Here is a 16,302-nt window from a genome sequence, read left to right on the forward strand (position 1 = left end):
TTGTCTTCCCCTTCAGAGTATCTTTGCCCAGTTCCAGTACAGCAGCGAGGCGGTGCTGCCCTCGGACGCGCTCCGCAGCGCCCTCGCCAAAACCTTCCAGGACGAGCAGCGGTTCCAGCTCGGCATCATGGACGACGCGGCCGAGTGCTTCGTAAGGCGGCGCGGCGGTCGGCGCGGCCATCGAGGTGCGCGTTTTTTTTTTTTTTTTTTTTTTTTTGTGTGTGATTGGTTTGTTTTGCCACAGGAGAACATCCTGATGAGGATTCACTTCCACATCGCAGACGAGTCCAAAGAAGACGTCTGCACGGCCAGACACTGCATCCCGCATCAGAAGTTCGCCATGACGCTCTTCGAACAGGTGCGGCCCGCCATCATAGGAACCATAATCATATCATCAGAAAAACTCAGATCAGTGGTGTTTTTTTTCATGGCGTCCCTCGTCCGCGCACGTTCTACGACCTACCGCAATTCACGCACCTGGTGATCAGCCTCACCCAGTACATTTGTAAAGGAAATACCATTTGGTACATACGTACGCCGCAGTCGTGTAAAAGCCGCAAGTGCCCACAATGAAACGAGAGATTTACACAGGAGAGTTTAACGCTAGCGCCGCCGCGCTAACGCTAGTGCAGGTCTCAAGTACCTTTTTGAGGCTGAGGGCTACTTCGTGAGCACCGATCGTATGAAGGGCTACGTGACTTGTTTACGGCCGACTTCAGACTCACGTACATAAAATATTTATTGCAGTAAACGACATTACAGGTATTTTGAAATTTCAATTCACGTACGCAAGTCAGATTCAGAATTCAAAGCACAAATAATAATAAGTAATTTGTGGCCGACGGTATTTTTAGAACATACTTTACGGGCGCGTTATATGGTCCTCGCAGGCTACCATTCGCCCGCAGGAACCGCGTTGGTGACCCCCGCTCGTGCTAGCGCCGCCACGCTAACAGGGCCGGTTTAAAAGAGATACCTCAGCTTAGCTTAACAAATAACAACACGGTAAAAAAAAACATATCTAAATCACTGCAATGCAGCAGTAACACAGCAGAAAGATGCTAGCACGGTGCTAATGGGGTGCTAATGCTAGCACGACACTAACTCTCGTGCAGGTCTCAACTACCTTTTTGAGGCTGTGGGGTCCTTCGTGAGCACCGATCGTATAAAGCGCTACGTGACTTCAGACTTCAGACTCGCGTATATAAAATATTTATAATTTATTGTAGTAAATTTCAATTCACGTCAGCAAGTCAGATTCAGAATTTAATGCACAAATAATAATAAGTGATTTGTGGCCGACGGTATTTTTAGAACATAGCTTGCGGGCGCCTTATATGGTCCTCGCGGGCTACCATTCGCCCGTGGGCACCGCGTTGGTGACACCTGCGCTAACAGGGCCGGTTTAAAAGAGATACCTTAGCTTAGCTTAACAAATAACAACACGGTAAAAAAAAAAAAAAAAAAACATACCTAAATCACTGAGATGCAACAGTAACAGCAGAAACACGCTAGCACGGTGCTAATGGGGTGCTAACGCTAGTGCAGCACTAACAGGCCGGGTTAAAAAAAAACAACAACAAAAAAAACATAAAAATCACTGAGACACGGCAGTAACACGATAGCGCAGCGCAAGCAGCGCCAGACCGGAAAAAGTCACTTCCTCGGCACATATATTCCACCGGTCTCACTCTTACCTTTTACAAAGTCGGTACACAAAAAGTTTAACGCGCCAACCTCAACACTAGCGCCGCTGGGCTAATGCTAACGCTACAGCCGCCGAGCTAACGCTAGCGCTAGGACCGCCACGATAATGCTAATTATAGTGCTACAGCGCTAACAGGGCCGGTTTAACAAAAAAAAAAAACATCATACCGGTAAAAGTCACTTACTCAGTACATATATTCCACTGGTCTCAGTCTTGCTTTTTCCACTCGAGTGCCCCCCTTGCGGCCGTGAGAAAAATAACGCACAAATTAGCCGCATCATCGCATAAGCTGCAGGGTTGAAAGGGTGTGAAAAAAGTCGCGGCTTATAGGCCGGAAGTTACGGTACATCTGAGAAGCTCCGTAGGCACTTGGAGGTGAGAAAAACATGTCCGACTTGCACCACGTTGGCGTTTCTCTCTCTCATAATTGAAGCGACAAGCCGAGATTTACCCGCTAATCTTTAATTCTAAAGCTGATCTCTAACCCCAAAGCCATCGACGCCGCCATCTCCAGGGATCTGTTTGTAATTGCGGCGGTTTACGACCCCGAGCGTCACGCAAAAGCTGCGTGATCCTCTTCAACGGCCGGCTGTTGAAAAGCGGCCCGCACAAATCTATTCGTCAGTGGTCTATGGTCAGTGATCAGCGGCACTAAACACTCTGAATTCCAGTTGACGAATCCGCGCGCCGAACGCCACCAAATGAACAAAATAGATCGAACAAATGTCGGTCGGCTCCGGCGGTCGTGTCGAGGCCAGCAGAGAAGGAAAACGTTGCATTTGCGTGTCCTGTTGCCGACGTGTTTTTTTTTTTTGTTTGTTTTTCTTTTCGCCGCGCTTCAGTGTGTGTGCAGCAGCTGCGGCGCGTCTTCAGACCCGCTGCCCTTCATTCAGATGGTCCATTACATCTCCACCACCTCCCTGTGGTAAGTCCCAGCATGCATTGCTGCGGGAACCGCTTTTATGTACGGTACGTGACGTCGTTTGCGCACAGTCTTGGCAAATAGTGGTAACAATTCATCCAAAAAAAAACCTGAAAAATTAAACAGAAAACAAAGAATTCCATATTGTGTGTTTTTAAAAGTTTCGACGCTATCGATGGACGCGAACTAAAACCAGCAGACATTCCGGCAGCTTCTTCCCTCTTGCCATTAAATTGCTGGAGGGTAAAGTAACTTTAGTGTGTTTTTATGTCTCAAAAGTATTATTTTTTATTTAAAATTGCTTGTCTATTGTTGTTTTACAATTGGTGTCCAACTACCGGAGACAAATTCATTGTGCGTTTGACGAACTTGGCAAATTAAGAGGATTATGATTCTTTTTTTGACAATATTAGCTTAAAGTTTGTTAGCTTTAAGCTAATACATAATGGAAAACCTCATAGACAGGCAAAAAAATTAGCATCGGTGTCGCGGTGTTAGCATACACTTTAGGCCAGTGATTTTCAACTGTTGCGTCATGGACAGCTTGTCTATCCATCCACTTTCTTAGCCGCCTATCCTCACAAGAGTCGCGGTTAGTGCTGGAGCTTATCCCAGGTGTCAACGGGGGAGGAGGCGGGGTACACCCTGAACTGGTCGCCAGCCAATCGCAGGGCACATCAAAACAAACAGCCGCACTCACAATCACACCTTGGGGCAATTTAGAGTGTCCGATTAATGTTGCATGTTTTTGGGGATGTGGGAGGAAACCGGAGTGCCCGGAGAAAACCCACACAGGCGTGGGGAGAACATGCAAACTCCACACGAGGGGGCCATAACAATCCCGCAACTTCCTGCTCGTAAAGTTGACCTTCCTGAATGGCAGGTAGCGAACGGTAGCAGCCGTCAAATGTAAAAATGTAGCGGCGGCGCCGTACATGACTGGTCGGCGCATCTGCCTCACAGTTCTGAGGACCGGGGTTTAAATCCCGGCCCCCGCCTGCGTGGAGCGTCCATGTCCTCCCCGCGCCTGCACGGCTTTCCTCCGGGTGCTCGGGTTCGCTCCCGGGTCCTTAAAACACACGTGACTGAAGACTCTAAATTGCCCGTAGGTGTGAAATATGATCCCGCATCTATTTTTCCCCTGGCGACCGCTTCTGGGTGTACCCCGCCTCTCGCCCCAAGAGGCCGCAGCCCGCCCGATGTTAAATGCATGAGGGATTAACATAATTCAATCAAATGTTTGCTTTACAAATTTCTCAACTGAGAGCGTCCTCAGAAATATGTCTTGCGCAGTAACCAGGCGGTGAAGATGCTGGAGTCCCGGCACGACGCCACCCCGGGGATGTTTGGCGAGCTGCTGCGGAACGCCAGCATGGGCGACCTGCGCAACTGTCCCGTAAGAAAAACTCGCCCACCCCGGAGCAAAAGAGCACCTCGCCCAGGCCGACGGATGGATAATCTTCTTCTTCCTGCCGTTCTTTCTAAACTCAGAGTCGGTGCGGCCAGCAGCTCCGGATGGCTCGCGTCCTCCTCAACAGTCCGGAGATCGTCACCATCGGACTGGTGTGGGACTCGGACCACTCCGACCTGGCCGAGGACGTCATCCACACCCTGGGGACGTGCCTGCGCCTCGGGGACGTAAGACCAGCCGGACCGATGAAGCGTTTTCAGGCCTGGTACTGAACGCGATTGTTAGCGGGGCGAGCGGGACGCTAACTGGTCTTTGGAGCCGTTATTTCAGCAGTCACTGTCACTCGCAAATCTGCAAAGTTGAACACGAAAAATCCCGCGTGTAGAATTTGTTAAAAGTAGATATACATAAATATTAAAAGACGTCGCTTATTTTGTGTAATCTTGACCTTTGTTCCCTCTGAGCTGCGCAACGGCGCACATGAAAACCGATCCAGCGCAGTGAACCGCAGCCTGACGTCTTGTTTTTTTTTTTTTAACACGGAATTACACGGTCTCTGCTCAACCTACTTCTACTCCCTAGTGTACCTGACACCACCCCCCTCCGCTCTTAAAGGGCTACACTCATAATTACAAACAGAACACACACCTGCAACTTTATATCTGCGGGCATGACTGGTGGACCACACCCGGAACTTTATATCTGCGGGCATGACTCACCATACCCGTACATTTTTCAAACGTGAGTGACTGGATTAATCAACGACTAATCGATTAATCAACAACTAATCAAGTAAAAAAAAAATAAATCGACAATCGTTTTGCTAATCTTTCAGAGCGCTTTCATAACTTAAAATTGTCTACATCGTTGAATTTCAACCTCGCAACAGTAAATATATAGTTTTCCACGAAAGCAGATTGATTACATACAATAATGACATAATTAAATAGAAAATGTTTTCATAAAAATACAGTAAATTGATGGAAGGGTATGACGGACCACACCCGTACATTTTTCAAATGTGACTGTTTTAGTGCCGTAAAAGGGAAAACCTTGGTGTCAAAATAGTGACGCATTTTTGAATGCTTTTAAGCATATTTTTATAAAATAATAATCATAATAATAATAATCAAGTGCTGCTCATCGAAGGCCACTCTTTTTTTTTTTTTGCCCACTGACTGTTTTCTCCTCGTTCGTTACATTTCTTTTGCGGCGTGTTCGTTTTGTCCAACAATTGTGACGTTTGTCGCCTTTTGATGACGTATTGATCAGATCCGAGCGTCCATATTGCAGTCGCATCGGATAGGTATCTGATGTCCAGCCAGAATATGAAAAAATTGGAATTGACCCGCGGTGCGAACATTACCACCGTCATCTAGCAACAGTAACTCAAATACAACACGGAATGGCTCACTAAAAAAGATACCTGATAAAACTGAAAAGGAGTATAAAACCTTGAAATAATAAAAAGAAAAAAATCAAATTAAGCAGGAAAATGTAAAGATGAAAATAATCCACAGGAAATGTTGCAATGTTTTTGGTGATCAATGTTGGTGTGCGTAGTTGTTTTACAGAGTGACCGAGGAGAAGGCCCGCCAGGCGGAGCTCTACCTAGTGGGCATGGTGTGCTACTACGGCCACCACTACTCCACCTTCTTCTTCCAAACAAAAATTCGACGCTGGATGTACTTCGACGACGCGCACGTCAAGGAGGTACGCGGGACTCGCATTTGCGTCCCCATCAACGTCTTCGGCAGGAACTTTCAGGTTTCGTGCTTCTGACCGCTTGGTAATTCGTCATCGTCGTCGACGCGATCGTTGCGATAGAACTTTCCGGGAGATCTGCGTGAAAATGAAAACAATTACCGTAATTCCAGGGCCTACTAAGCTCACCTGGTTGTAAACCTCACCCCAGTACATTTGTAAAGGAAATACCATTTGGTACATACGTAGTGTAAAAACTGCAAGTGCCCACATTGAAACTGACATTAAAACACGATATTTACAAAGAAAGATGGTACACAAGAGAGTTTAACGCTAGTGCCGCTGTGCTAATGCTAACGCTAGTACCGCCGCGCTAATGCTAACGCTAGTGCCACTGCGACAATGCTAAAGCTAGCACTGCCACGCTAATGCTAACGCTAGCGCCGCACTAACAGGGCTGGTTAAAAAAAAACATACTGGTAAAAATCACTGTGATATGGCAGTAACATGCTAGCACAGCGCTAACAGGGCCAGACCGGTAAAAGTCACTTCAGCACATATATTCCACCGGTCTCACCTCTTGCCTTTTCCGCTGGAGAGCCCCTTCGCGACCGTTAGGAAAAAAATGCGCAAATTAGCCGCGTCGTCGCATAAACCACAGGGTTGAAAGTTTATAGGCGGGAAATTACGGAACATTACAACTTGTCCCTTTTTTGGGTGTGGGGCAAACTGGAGCCAATCCCAGATGATTTTGAGTGGGGGGGGGGTTACTCCCTTGGGTTGGTTGCCAGTTAGCGGCTGGACACACACAGTGGAGCAGAGATAGCGAGATATTTTTTTTTAAAAATCGGTTTCGTTGTTTCTTTTGTGAGCCGGAACTTCATTTGAAAATGTTTATTTACAAAAAGTGGACTGGATGACAATCTCACAAAGTTCTCTAAATAAGCATGCCAGCGAACACAACAATATTTTCTACTTTATTGACAACGGAAATATTACACACATGGGAAAACGTCCGTTCGCTAGCGTAGCCCAGATAAGGTTCCACAGAAGTGGTGGATTGCGGGTAACAAACATGTTTGTTCCTCTCGGAAAAACTGAGCGAGCGCACGAGGCCACGGGAATGCGCTCATCATGTGACGGTGATCCCTTTTGCCCCCCCCCCCCCCTCCAGGCACACCTCCCAACTCCTCTTCCTCTTTCCGCTACCCCCCCTCCCCTCGTCGTCCTTTTTTCAAAGTCTCGCCATCCCTTCTTCTCCCCAATCTCACCCAATGGCGTTCCCTCGCCCGCCTGTGAAAACACGGATTTCCCCCCATTGTTGGACGCGGCCGAGGGCGCGGTCGGAAAAGCGTCCGCACAACCCCCCCCCCTCCCCCCCACCGCTGCAATCGCTTTCTTTTTCCTTTCTCCCGACACCTTTTTCGTGAACTTCCCGGCGGAGTTGCAGCGGGCACAGAGGAAAGAGTGTAATCGCAAGTTTGAGGTTGGGAGCGGACGGGAGGACCGTTGGTTGACAAACGCGGCCGTTCGGTTTTTCTGCTGCCGTGTTTGTTTTCGCGTCGGATCGCGGCCCAGCAGGACTGAAGTGAGTTCGTCTCCTTTTCGGGGTCTCCTGCGGGATGCACGTTTGGAAAACAAAACGAAAAAAAAGTGATGTGAACCCAAACTTTTTGCTTTGTGCTTCTCTTCGTAATTTTTTTCACATTATTTTCATATCGGACGGAATCCTCGCATCTCGCTTGATTTATTTAGCAAGATGATTTGACGCTTTCGAATTGGTGTCATTTGTAGGTCACCACAAAAGCGTGTTCGATTCCGCCAAAAACTCTTGTTTTTGGGGTGACCTGACTGGTTTTCCCCGGCCGCAGATCGGGCCCAAGTGGAAGGACGTGGTGTCGCGCTGCATCAAGGGCCACTACCAGCCGCTGCTGCTGCTGTACGCCGACCCCCGCGGGGCGCCCGTGTCGGGCCGCGACTCGGCGCCGCCCCCGCCGGGCCGCCTCGACAAGCCCTCCGACGACAGCGAGGACTCGGGTAACTACAACACAGCTAGGAGTCGTAGTAGTAACACAGCCGCAGGACGCCAGGTAACTACACTGCCATCAGTCGTGCTTGTAGTAGTACTTGTAGTATAGTATTATATTATACTATAGATTATATTATATAATATAGTGTAGTATTTGTAGTCGTGCTGAGGTGACTTAGCAAGCTAACGACAATCTTGTTTGTTGTAGGGCTGGACGATTAAATCATTTCAGCGTTTTCATTGGACACAGCAAAGACAAAAAAATAATAATTTAAACTTGGAAATCAATTTTTTTAATTTTTTGATTTTTTTTTTTTTTTTTTTTTTTTTTTTTTTGGGGGGGGGAAGGCTATTTCGTCCAGCCCTATGTTGTCGTGCTTTAAAAAAAAAAAAGGTCACCCTTTTACTATTGCGTTTTCACCCCTATGATATATTTTTTTAAGCAGCATATTTTATTTCGCTAAAGTGTACATATTGTAATTCCCTGGCGTGGGGGGAAAAGCGATGCATTTATTTTCCGCCATTTATTGATTATTATTATACAGTTGTGATTTCTCGGTGAGAACCCCCCCCCACACCCCCACCCCGGCCCCGCGTATTTGCCAACCCACGTGCGCCCTCCACGCAGGCCGCGAGCCGTCCATCTCCAGCGACACTCGCACGGACTCGTCCGCGGAGAGCTCCTCGTCCCGACGGCCCGCCCCCCCGCGCCATGAGCCCCCGGCCGGGCGGCGGCCCCCGGAGCCCCCGCGCCCCCCAACCGCCGCCGCCGCCTGCCCCCGACGCTCAGACGGGCCGCTCCACGCCTCACTCTGCAGCCTGGATGCCGTAGGTGGGCGTCGCCTTGGACTGCCTCCCCCTCCGTCCGACCCCCCCCCCCCCCCTCCAATACAGACCTGACTCACGTTTATGTATCGAGTATTTTACCCCTCGCACATGCATGAAACACATTTAACAACAACAAGATCCAACTTATGATACAGATTTAAACCAAAAAAATTGGAAGTATCAACTAGAAAATAATGTGTAAAGTGAGGGCGTTACAGTGACTCCGCCCACCCGTACCTAATTTATCGGGCGTCCTTTTTGTCCCGTCTTCCTGCTTCAGTACAAGGTGCGCTTGATTGGCGTACCCTACTGTCCCAAGAATATTCATATTTATCCATTTGTATTCCAGGTGCACTTTATTATACCCGATCCGCAGGGTTGCTAACCTCCTGTGTACACTATGCTAATGAGCATAAGCAGGATTGTGACTGTATTTGTAAAAGTGGAGTTTTATTTAGGGTTGATTTTCTCATCCAAAATGTACTTTATTTACACTTTTATAATTAAATTATAATAATTCCATATTAATATAATTTCTAAGAATATACTTTTATTATATAATTTATTTAAATACTTTACTTGACGAACGTCTCTCGTGACAAAAAATTCAAGTTACAAAACTCCAAAAATGTTGTCTCTAGTTGTGAAGGAAAATTCAGGATACAAAAGGCAAAAATAGGCGCTGGATTTGGAGCCCCCAAAATCCACCCAACGTAAACATCCTGTATCTTGGTTTGAAAGCGGCGCGATAGAGCTGCTCTCCCATTGGCTATTGCCCAGCATCTTCCTGGCATCTCATTGGCTAGAAGGACTCAATCTTCACCACCACATCCTGTCGGAATTTCTGGGGCCGCCGCCGCCTCTTTTTGTGTCAGTGACCGTCCGCGATCTCGTCTTGTCCCCCACCCAGGAGAGACACTGAAGGAGCAGCAGGTTCCCCGCCAGGCACCCAAACCCTCCTCCTCCACCTCCTCCGCTAGCCGCCTCCGCGACTTGAAGGAGAGCATGAGCAACCTCCTACTCAGCCGAACTCTCTCCTCCTCCTCATCCTCCTCGACCTCCTCCCTGCCGGCCGCCGGGATCCTCTCCTTCAGTAGCCGCCCGCCCGCCGCCGCCGCCTCCTCCGACCTACCGGACCGGCGGGCCCAGGGCACCGACGGGGAAACTGACTCCGGGTCTTGGGGCGGCGCTGCGCCGGGTAGGTACCGGCCCTCGTGGAGGCCCCGCAGGGACGCGCTCAACATCGACGGCATCTTCGCGCGACGCCGGCAGGGCGGCTACAGCCCGCTCGCCGGCCCCCCGACGGACCACTGCAGGACCCCCGTCGCCGCGTCGGTGACGTCGGAGCGGGGGGGCTCCTCCGCGACACTCCCTGCCACCGTCGGCGATCCGGAGCCCAGGCTGATCCAACGGATGGAGAGCGGGTACGAGAGCAGCGAGAGGAACAGCGGCAGCCCCGTTAGCCTGGAGCTAACCCTGCTCGAGCGGTGAGACGGACGCCCGAATGTTTTAGTTTGCACTTGTACAATGCACAAGAAGATACATAGATGGAGTTCAAAAGTCCAATCGTCCAACAGATTGTTTAAGACGCTTATCCTCACGCGGGTCGGAGGAGTGCCGGAGCCGATCCCAGCTGTCTTCGGGCAGGAGGCGGGGTCAGCTTGACAACATTTAATTTTTTTTTTTTTTTAACATTTTGGGACCACACTTAACTTTCTCTAAAAATGACCTGCTGTACGGCTTCACACTCTTCTTCCTAGTTTACCTTGCACCGCCCCTCTCCGCTCTTAAAGGGGTACACACATAATTACAAATGTTACTGTCCTTACGCAGACTATCAGTGTGGTTTAGTGCTTATGGCTGCCCACCACCAGAATTTTTTTTTTTTACATCAAGACATGCCTCTCTCGGCAAGCATTGTTGGCGAGCGCACATAAGTGGGGAGAAATGTAAAAAAATATTCAACCTGCAGACCGCCTGATTGTGAAAACTCAGAACGCACGTCCCCTCACGTATTGCTGTACTGACAATGTTTGGTTCCACCTATGCATATGAAAAGTCTTTCTCACATTAAAAAAAAAAAACAAAACAAAACATTAAAATCAACCTACGTTCATGAATAATTGATGGAAGTCTCAAAGGCCGCTTGAAGTTTCATTTAATGACGTATGAAAGAAATCTCATTAATGGTAAAAAAGTACTTTTCCCGTCATTGATTAGCAACAGCATAATGTTATTTAAACGAATTTAGAGACTTACTGTATTGGTCTTAAATAAAATGCACAAATACACTTGTATTTAGTTTTTTAAAATATTGGAATGCTTTTTTGGATTTACAGTACATTTGAAAATATTTGCCATTTATGGCTCTCTCGGCCGAAAGGGTTGCCGACCCCTGCTCTAAGCAGTCGTCCACTGTGGTGCCTGTTCAAAAGTCACTCGTGGTTTTGTGATTTTTATTTATTGCCTTAGAGTCCAAGTGGGGTCAAGTTTTTTAGGAATGGACTTGGTGTGTGCCACCGTTTTCGTAGGATCGAACCACCCACGTGCCCGAGCCGGAACTTTTCGAGTCTCTCAAGCACGCCTTGCGCTATTTATCAACAAAAATACCAGAATTACGTCTCTCTCAACTTGCAGCGAATGTGACATCGGTGGCGAATATTTTTCCGCCATTTATTACTATTTTTTTTTTTTTTTTTTTTTTTATATTTAGGTCTAGCAAACGTGTTTGTGTGTGTTTTGCCTCCAGGGAGGGCGCGACCAAGCCGGCGCCCTCATCGGGACCGCCACGGAAGAACGCGAGATCAAAGAGCAGCGGCGCCGTCTCGGACGACGTCAGCTCGGCCTCTAGGGGGAGCCTCGGTATGACGCATGTTAAGCCGAACGCCGTCTGTACTTGACAGCCACTCAAAAGGATTATCATTGCTACAATTTTTTTTTTTTTTGGGGGGGGGGGCAACTTTTTTACTATATTGGGTGACGGCATGACTAAACAGTTCTTCCCCTCACTTCAACATAGTTCCTTGGCACCAAGATGCCAAAAGAATGGTGCCAAAGCAGTAGACGTCATTTTATTCATTCAAGTGTGAGGATGATGACGTTTATCGTTAATAGTTTTTTTTTCAAATGCGTCTTGCACAGTTCAAAAGTTTGATATCGAGATAAATAGAAAAATGCAAAAAACCAAAAATTTGTTTTGATTGCGATTGTCAATTGCTTTTTCTATTAGCATCGAGGGGTCGTTTGATTGAAGTCCAAACCGTTACATGAAATGCATCCATTTTTTTCACCGCAAAACATGATTTTGACATATGGCTTTTTGTGACTCCTGCCATGAAAATCGTCTCGAGGGATTTGCTTTCGTGAAGAAGTGACGAACAGAGGAGCAGCGGACTCGTAATCCGTAATTCAGGGGTGCTAAAAGTGTCGGTGTGCCACCCCGGCCGAAGTCGTGATCGGCGGAAGCCCGGCGCCGGGCCGGAGTGGCTCATCTCCGCAGCAGAGGTGGATCAGATGGGGAGGCGGTTTGGCCGCGGCGTCGTCGTCTCTCGTGGGCGGCGTTGTTTATCACTGCCGTAAAAGTGGATCGGGCGGGGAGGTGGTTTGGCCGTGATCCGCATATCATCTAAATATGGCTCGAAACGATGGGGTAATATTGCCCCGGTTACTTCACTCGGTTGCGAGATATTCTCTTCTTCCAAAAGAGCTTCCGTGTCAGAAGAGGCGTCGGAAAAATCCAAATATATGTTGTTCGTCTCCCATAGTAGGCGGCGCAGCGTGTTTTCAATGGCGAATGTCCCAGTGTGACATCACGGACAGATAATGCAGCCAGTATGGCGACCATTTGAACGTCGAATGAGACTTCCGCAACTTCCTCTCATATTTATTTTTCCTTATAGACATTGATGTGAATAATGTCATATGTATTTTTCATTACAATATCAATTTTAGAATGTTTATAGGCATGAAAGTGGAGCTTTAATTAGCACATTTCGGGTCACGTGTGCGTGTGGACAGCGCCCCCCGCAGGCCGCAGCGAGCTGGACGAGCTCCAGGAGGAGGTGCTGAGGCGAGCCGAGGAGGAGGAGCGGCGGCGGCAGCAGGAGAAGGACAGGGAGGCCCGGCTCGGCTTCAACCCCAGACCCAGCAAGTACCTGGACCTGGACCAGCTGCAGATCCAGGGTACACCCACGCGCTTGAACGTTGCGCCGTCATCTTCGCCGTGTTTGAATTCTCTCCCTCCCCAAAGGAAAAGGCGACAGTCTGGATCGGTGCCTGTCGGAGGTGGAGCTCCTCCTGGACCAATCGGTGCGTCTGGAGCAAGCGGGCGAAGTGGCCGCCGCCCTCTCGGCGGTCAACGAAGCCGTCTGTAAGCTCTGCAAGCACACGCAAACGAAGCCACTAGAGCGCCACCTGCAGTCGGTTTTGGGGGAGATTACAGTTACTTGCGGGTTTTCTCCGGTTGCGTCAGAACTTTTGGGCTTCACTTTCATCAACGTTTGACGGTCAGTGAAATAAAAAAGCAAGCTACGGAAACGCTTTCTGTCACGTCAGGATTTTATTTGAGTTTTTTCGACCTGCACGCAGTCACGTCATTTCCTGCATCTTTTTGTTTTCTTCGGTGTCGTTTTGGCGGCCCGCGCGTAGCTAAACTGCGGCCGGCGAGCGACGGCGTCTCGGGCGCTCACGGCCGACCGCGGCGCTGCATGAAGAGGGCGCGCGGCAGGCAGCAGCGTCTGCTGCTGCTACTGCAGCAGCAGCATCATCATCATCATCACCACCGCCATCTTCATCAGCATGAGCAGCGGCAGCACAGGTACCCGCAGTCTGCTCGGCCAATCGGGACGCCGCTTTCACTAAAAAACGCGCACAAGACTGCAGTGAGCGCTTTTCATTTCGGCAAAAGTGCTCGTTTGGCTTCCTTCAATCTGCACTGTTGCACACGCGCACATAAACCCGAAATCTCACACTCGCCGGTGGTCTCTCTCCCCCCCCGCAGTGAAAAGTCTGTCCCGCAGCAAATACTTCTGACAGACGCTTCCGACGACCAATCGGCTCCCACCCGGGACCGGCAGGCTCCGCCCCTCGCTCCTCCTCATCCCTTCCCCGTCACAGGTCTCCGCCCCCACGCCGTCTCCTCACGGGACCCCAGCCCTCCAGCGCCGCCCCGCGAGTCCGTCGGAGTCCTTCCCGCGCTCGACTTGTCGGTCCGAAGCCCCCCGAAGGAGATGACCTCGCGGGGTCTACCCGTGGAGGCGACCCCTGACGTGATACAGGAGGAGCCTTTTTGTTCCCGAACCCCCGACAGAAACTGGTCCTGCTTACAGGTGGAGCACCCCGACCATCGTCCCGTCAATCATCCGACTGACTCAAGCCTTCACGAGCACCCGCTTTCGCCCTCCGCCGGCCAGACGGCTCGGACCTCCCGTCCGGTGGGCGGCGGAGCCGTCCTGCCCGTGGACCGCTGGGCCCAAAACGTCCACAGGTACTACAGTTCCCACGATGCACCGGGAGGAGGAGGTGTGGAGCTCCACAGTGAGGAGATGACAGAGCTGGACTCCCTCTACCAGGCGAGCCTGCGAGCTCCCAACATGCATTGCAACGCTCTGAGGAACAACGCAGGTAGAAAACTTTATTCATACAAACATTTAAAACTACACCGTGGGTGTAAGTGGTTAAAGCATTGGTTTGGTACACCAGGGGTCGTGAGTTCGCATCCCACTGGGGCCTCCACTCCCCAAGTCGGCTTTCGTCAGGAAGGCGTAAAAACTGCGCCAAACAAATATGAGCGTTCATCTGAGGTGTAACGCTGTGGCGACCCCTAGAGGGACAAGCCGAAAGAAACGCTCTCTCATTTAAAACTACGCTGGATGAATAAGAATTGAAATAACAGTCAGAGAAGATTTGAATGGTGCTTAGGATTGAGCCTTGGGGAATGCCCCGTGAGCCAAAAGCAGTTGATCAGAAGTGATCGTTGTTGTACTACGTAATTCAACTTGGAATTAAGTGACACGACTTTAGCGTTTTGTGCGGCGTTGCAGGACTGAGGAGAATCCCGTCTGGGACGCGGCGCTCCCTAACGCCGACGGCCGAGATCGAGAGACACGCCTACAGGACGCCCCTCGTCCTCGTGCCCAAGGTTTTCAAACTCATGAATGAATGACACGAGCGACATTGTATCCTGAATCGCATGAGAAGTGCTGTGAATGACATCACGAGATTTCATGCGCATACATGACCTGGCGTGATTATGAAAATCGCTGTCTGGCGGAATTCCTGTACGGCCAAATATGGTCATGTTTTTTTCCACTCACGGCTACGATTGGTCTGTCTACAATTTCTAGCAATTTTGTGTGAATATTGAAAAATATTGGTAAGTGGGTGATATTCAGACAATTGAATATCATTTTCGGTGATGCAACAGCGTTAAAATGAGGCACGCGTACTAGCATCGTAAGCGAAGCCGTTTGGCAATTTGAAGAATTCCGCCCGACGGCGTCGAGACTTCACGCGAACGACATCACGAGTGCCGCCGTGACGGATTTCGTGACTTCCTGCGCAGTGCCCGGACGGCGTCGACGAAAGCTACAGTGCGGAAAACCTTCGCCGCGTCGCTCGAACGCTGAGCAGCTCCGTCGTGGCCGCCGCCGCCGTCTGCCCCGCCCACATCCCCGTGAGTCACCTGCTTGTTTCTGCTGCCACCGTGTGGTCACCTGCTACAGGTGCATGTAGAATGTTTTAACTTATATTTTGACTTCCTCCATCTTGTTTCGGCCCGCCCCGAAGGAGATCTCGGCGTCCACGCACTCCCCTTCGTCTTCATCACTTCCACACCCCGCCGCCTCCTCTTCCTCCACCTCTCACCGCTTCCGTGTCGGTATCCAGCGTGCCCCCCCGGCGACCTCACGGCCCCCCGCCTCGGACCTTCCAGGTGAACTCCTCCGTCATCACAATGACCACGCGGTCCTCGCGGTGGTCCCGGACTCACTTTATGCGTGCGACTTGTCGTGGCTCGTCGAGCTTGCCCGACGGGGTCCCCTCCAAATAAAAGCTGTGGCTTCTCAACCGGTGGGTCGGGACCCAAAAGTGGGCCGCGGAAAGCTAGTTGAAGGTCAACTGTCATCCCTATAAAATAGAAATTGTAATAAAAGAATTTCAATGTCCATATGAAAAAATAAATATGAGCGGAGAGCGTGTCATCCATGCATTAAGTTGCGGAAGTCTCATTCGACATCCAAGTGGTAGCCATATTGCCTGCAACGTCTGTTGATGATGTCACACCGCGACATTCGCCATTGAAAACACACTGTGCTACCTACGATGGGCAACGGAAGCTCTTTTCAAAGAAAAGAACATCTCACGATCGAGTGAAGTGACTGGGGCAATATTACCCTATCGTTTCGAACCACATTTAGATGATATGCGGATCACTTCTAACTAACAACACACTTCCAGACAGTATGTATGAGCCAGGCCGGTCGAAGCCGTCCGCCGCGGACATCAATCGAGTGAAGTGACCCGGGCAATATTACCCTATTGTTTTGTTTCGAACCATATTTAGATGATATGCGGATCATTTCTAACTAACAACAGACTCCCAGACAGTACGTATGAGCCACCCGGGTGGCACCGCGATGAGCCACTCCGGCTGCGGTGCCGACGGGTGCATCCACACATTTAGCACCCCCTCTTCTTCAAGT

The 16,302-nt window shown here is 49.8% G+C and overlaps 1 protein-coding gene across 4 annotated transcripts in view; it reads left to right on the top strand.

Moving 5' to 3' along the window:
- Positions 1-16,302, top strand: part of LOC133509362 (inactive ubiquitin carboxyl-terminal hydrolase 54-like) — a 31,525-nt gene that overhangs the window by 12,735 nt on the left and 2,488 nt on the right. The window contains exons 4-21 of one of the 4 annotated variants that reach the window (XM_061836221.1): positions 17-151; positions 245-358; positions 2,551-2,633; positions 3,924-4,026; positions 4,122-4,268; positions 5,605-5,754; positions 7,617-7,782; positions 8,403-8,606; positions 9,513-10,089; positions 11,352-11,464; positions 12,620-12,784; positions 12,852-12,971; positions 13,250-13,418; positions 13,602-13,929; positions 14,014-14,224; positions 14,644-14,741; positions 15,165-15,275; positions 15,389-15,533. In XM_061836221.1, the coding sequence (XP_061692205.1) occupies positions 17-151; positions 245-358; positions 2,551-2,633; positions 3,924-4,026; positions 4,122-4,268; positions 5,605-5,754; positions 7,617-7,782; positions 8,403-8,606; positions 9,513-10,089; positions 11,352-11,464; positions 12,620-12,784; positions 12,852-12,971; positions 13,250-13,418; positions 13,602-13,929; positions 14,014-14,224; positions 14,644-14,741; positions 15,165-15,275; positions 15,389-15,533 (3,139 nt within the window). Of the gene's footprint in view, positions 1-16; positions 186-244; positions 359-2,550; positions 2,634-3,923; positions 4,027-4,121; positions 4,269-5,604; positions 5,755-7,616; positions 7,783-8,402; positions 8,607-9,512; positions 10,090-11,351; positions 11,465-12,619; positions 12,785-12,851; positions 12,972-13,249; positions 13,419-13,601; positions 14,225-14,643; positions 14,742-15,164; positions 15,276-15,388; positions 15,534-16,302 lie in introns of those variants that run through there. The other 3 variants (XM_061836220.1, XM_061836223.1, XM_061836222.1) reach the window with 3 other exon arrangements.

The sequence above is a fragment of the Syngnathoides biaculeatus genome, chromosome 12 (assembly GCF_019802595.1).
Source record: "Syngnathoides biaculeatus isolate LvHL_M chromosome 12, ASM1980259v1, whole genome shotgun sequence".
Taxonomy (NCBI): Eukaryota; Metazoa; Chordata; class Actinopteri; order Syngnathiformes; family Syngnathidae; genus Syngnathoides; species Syngnathoides biaculeatus.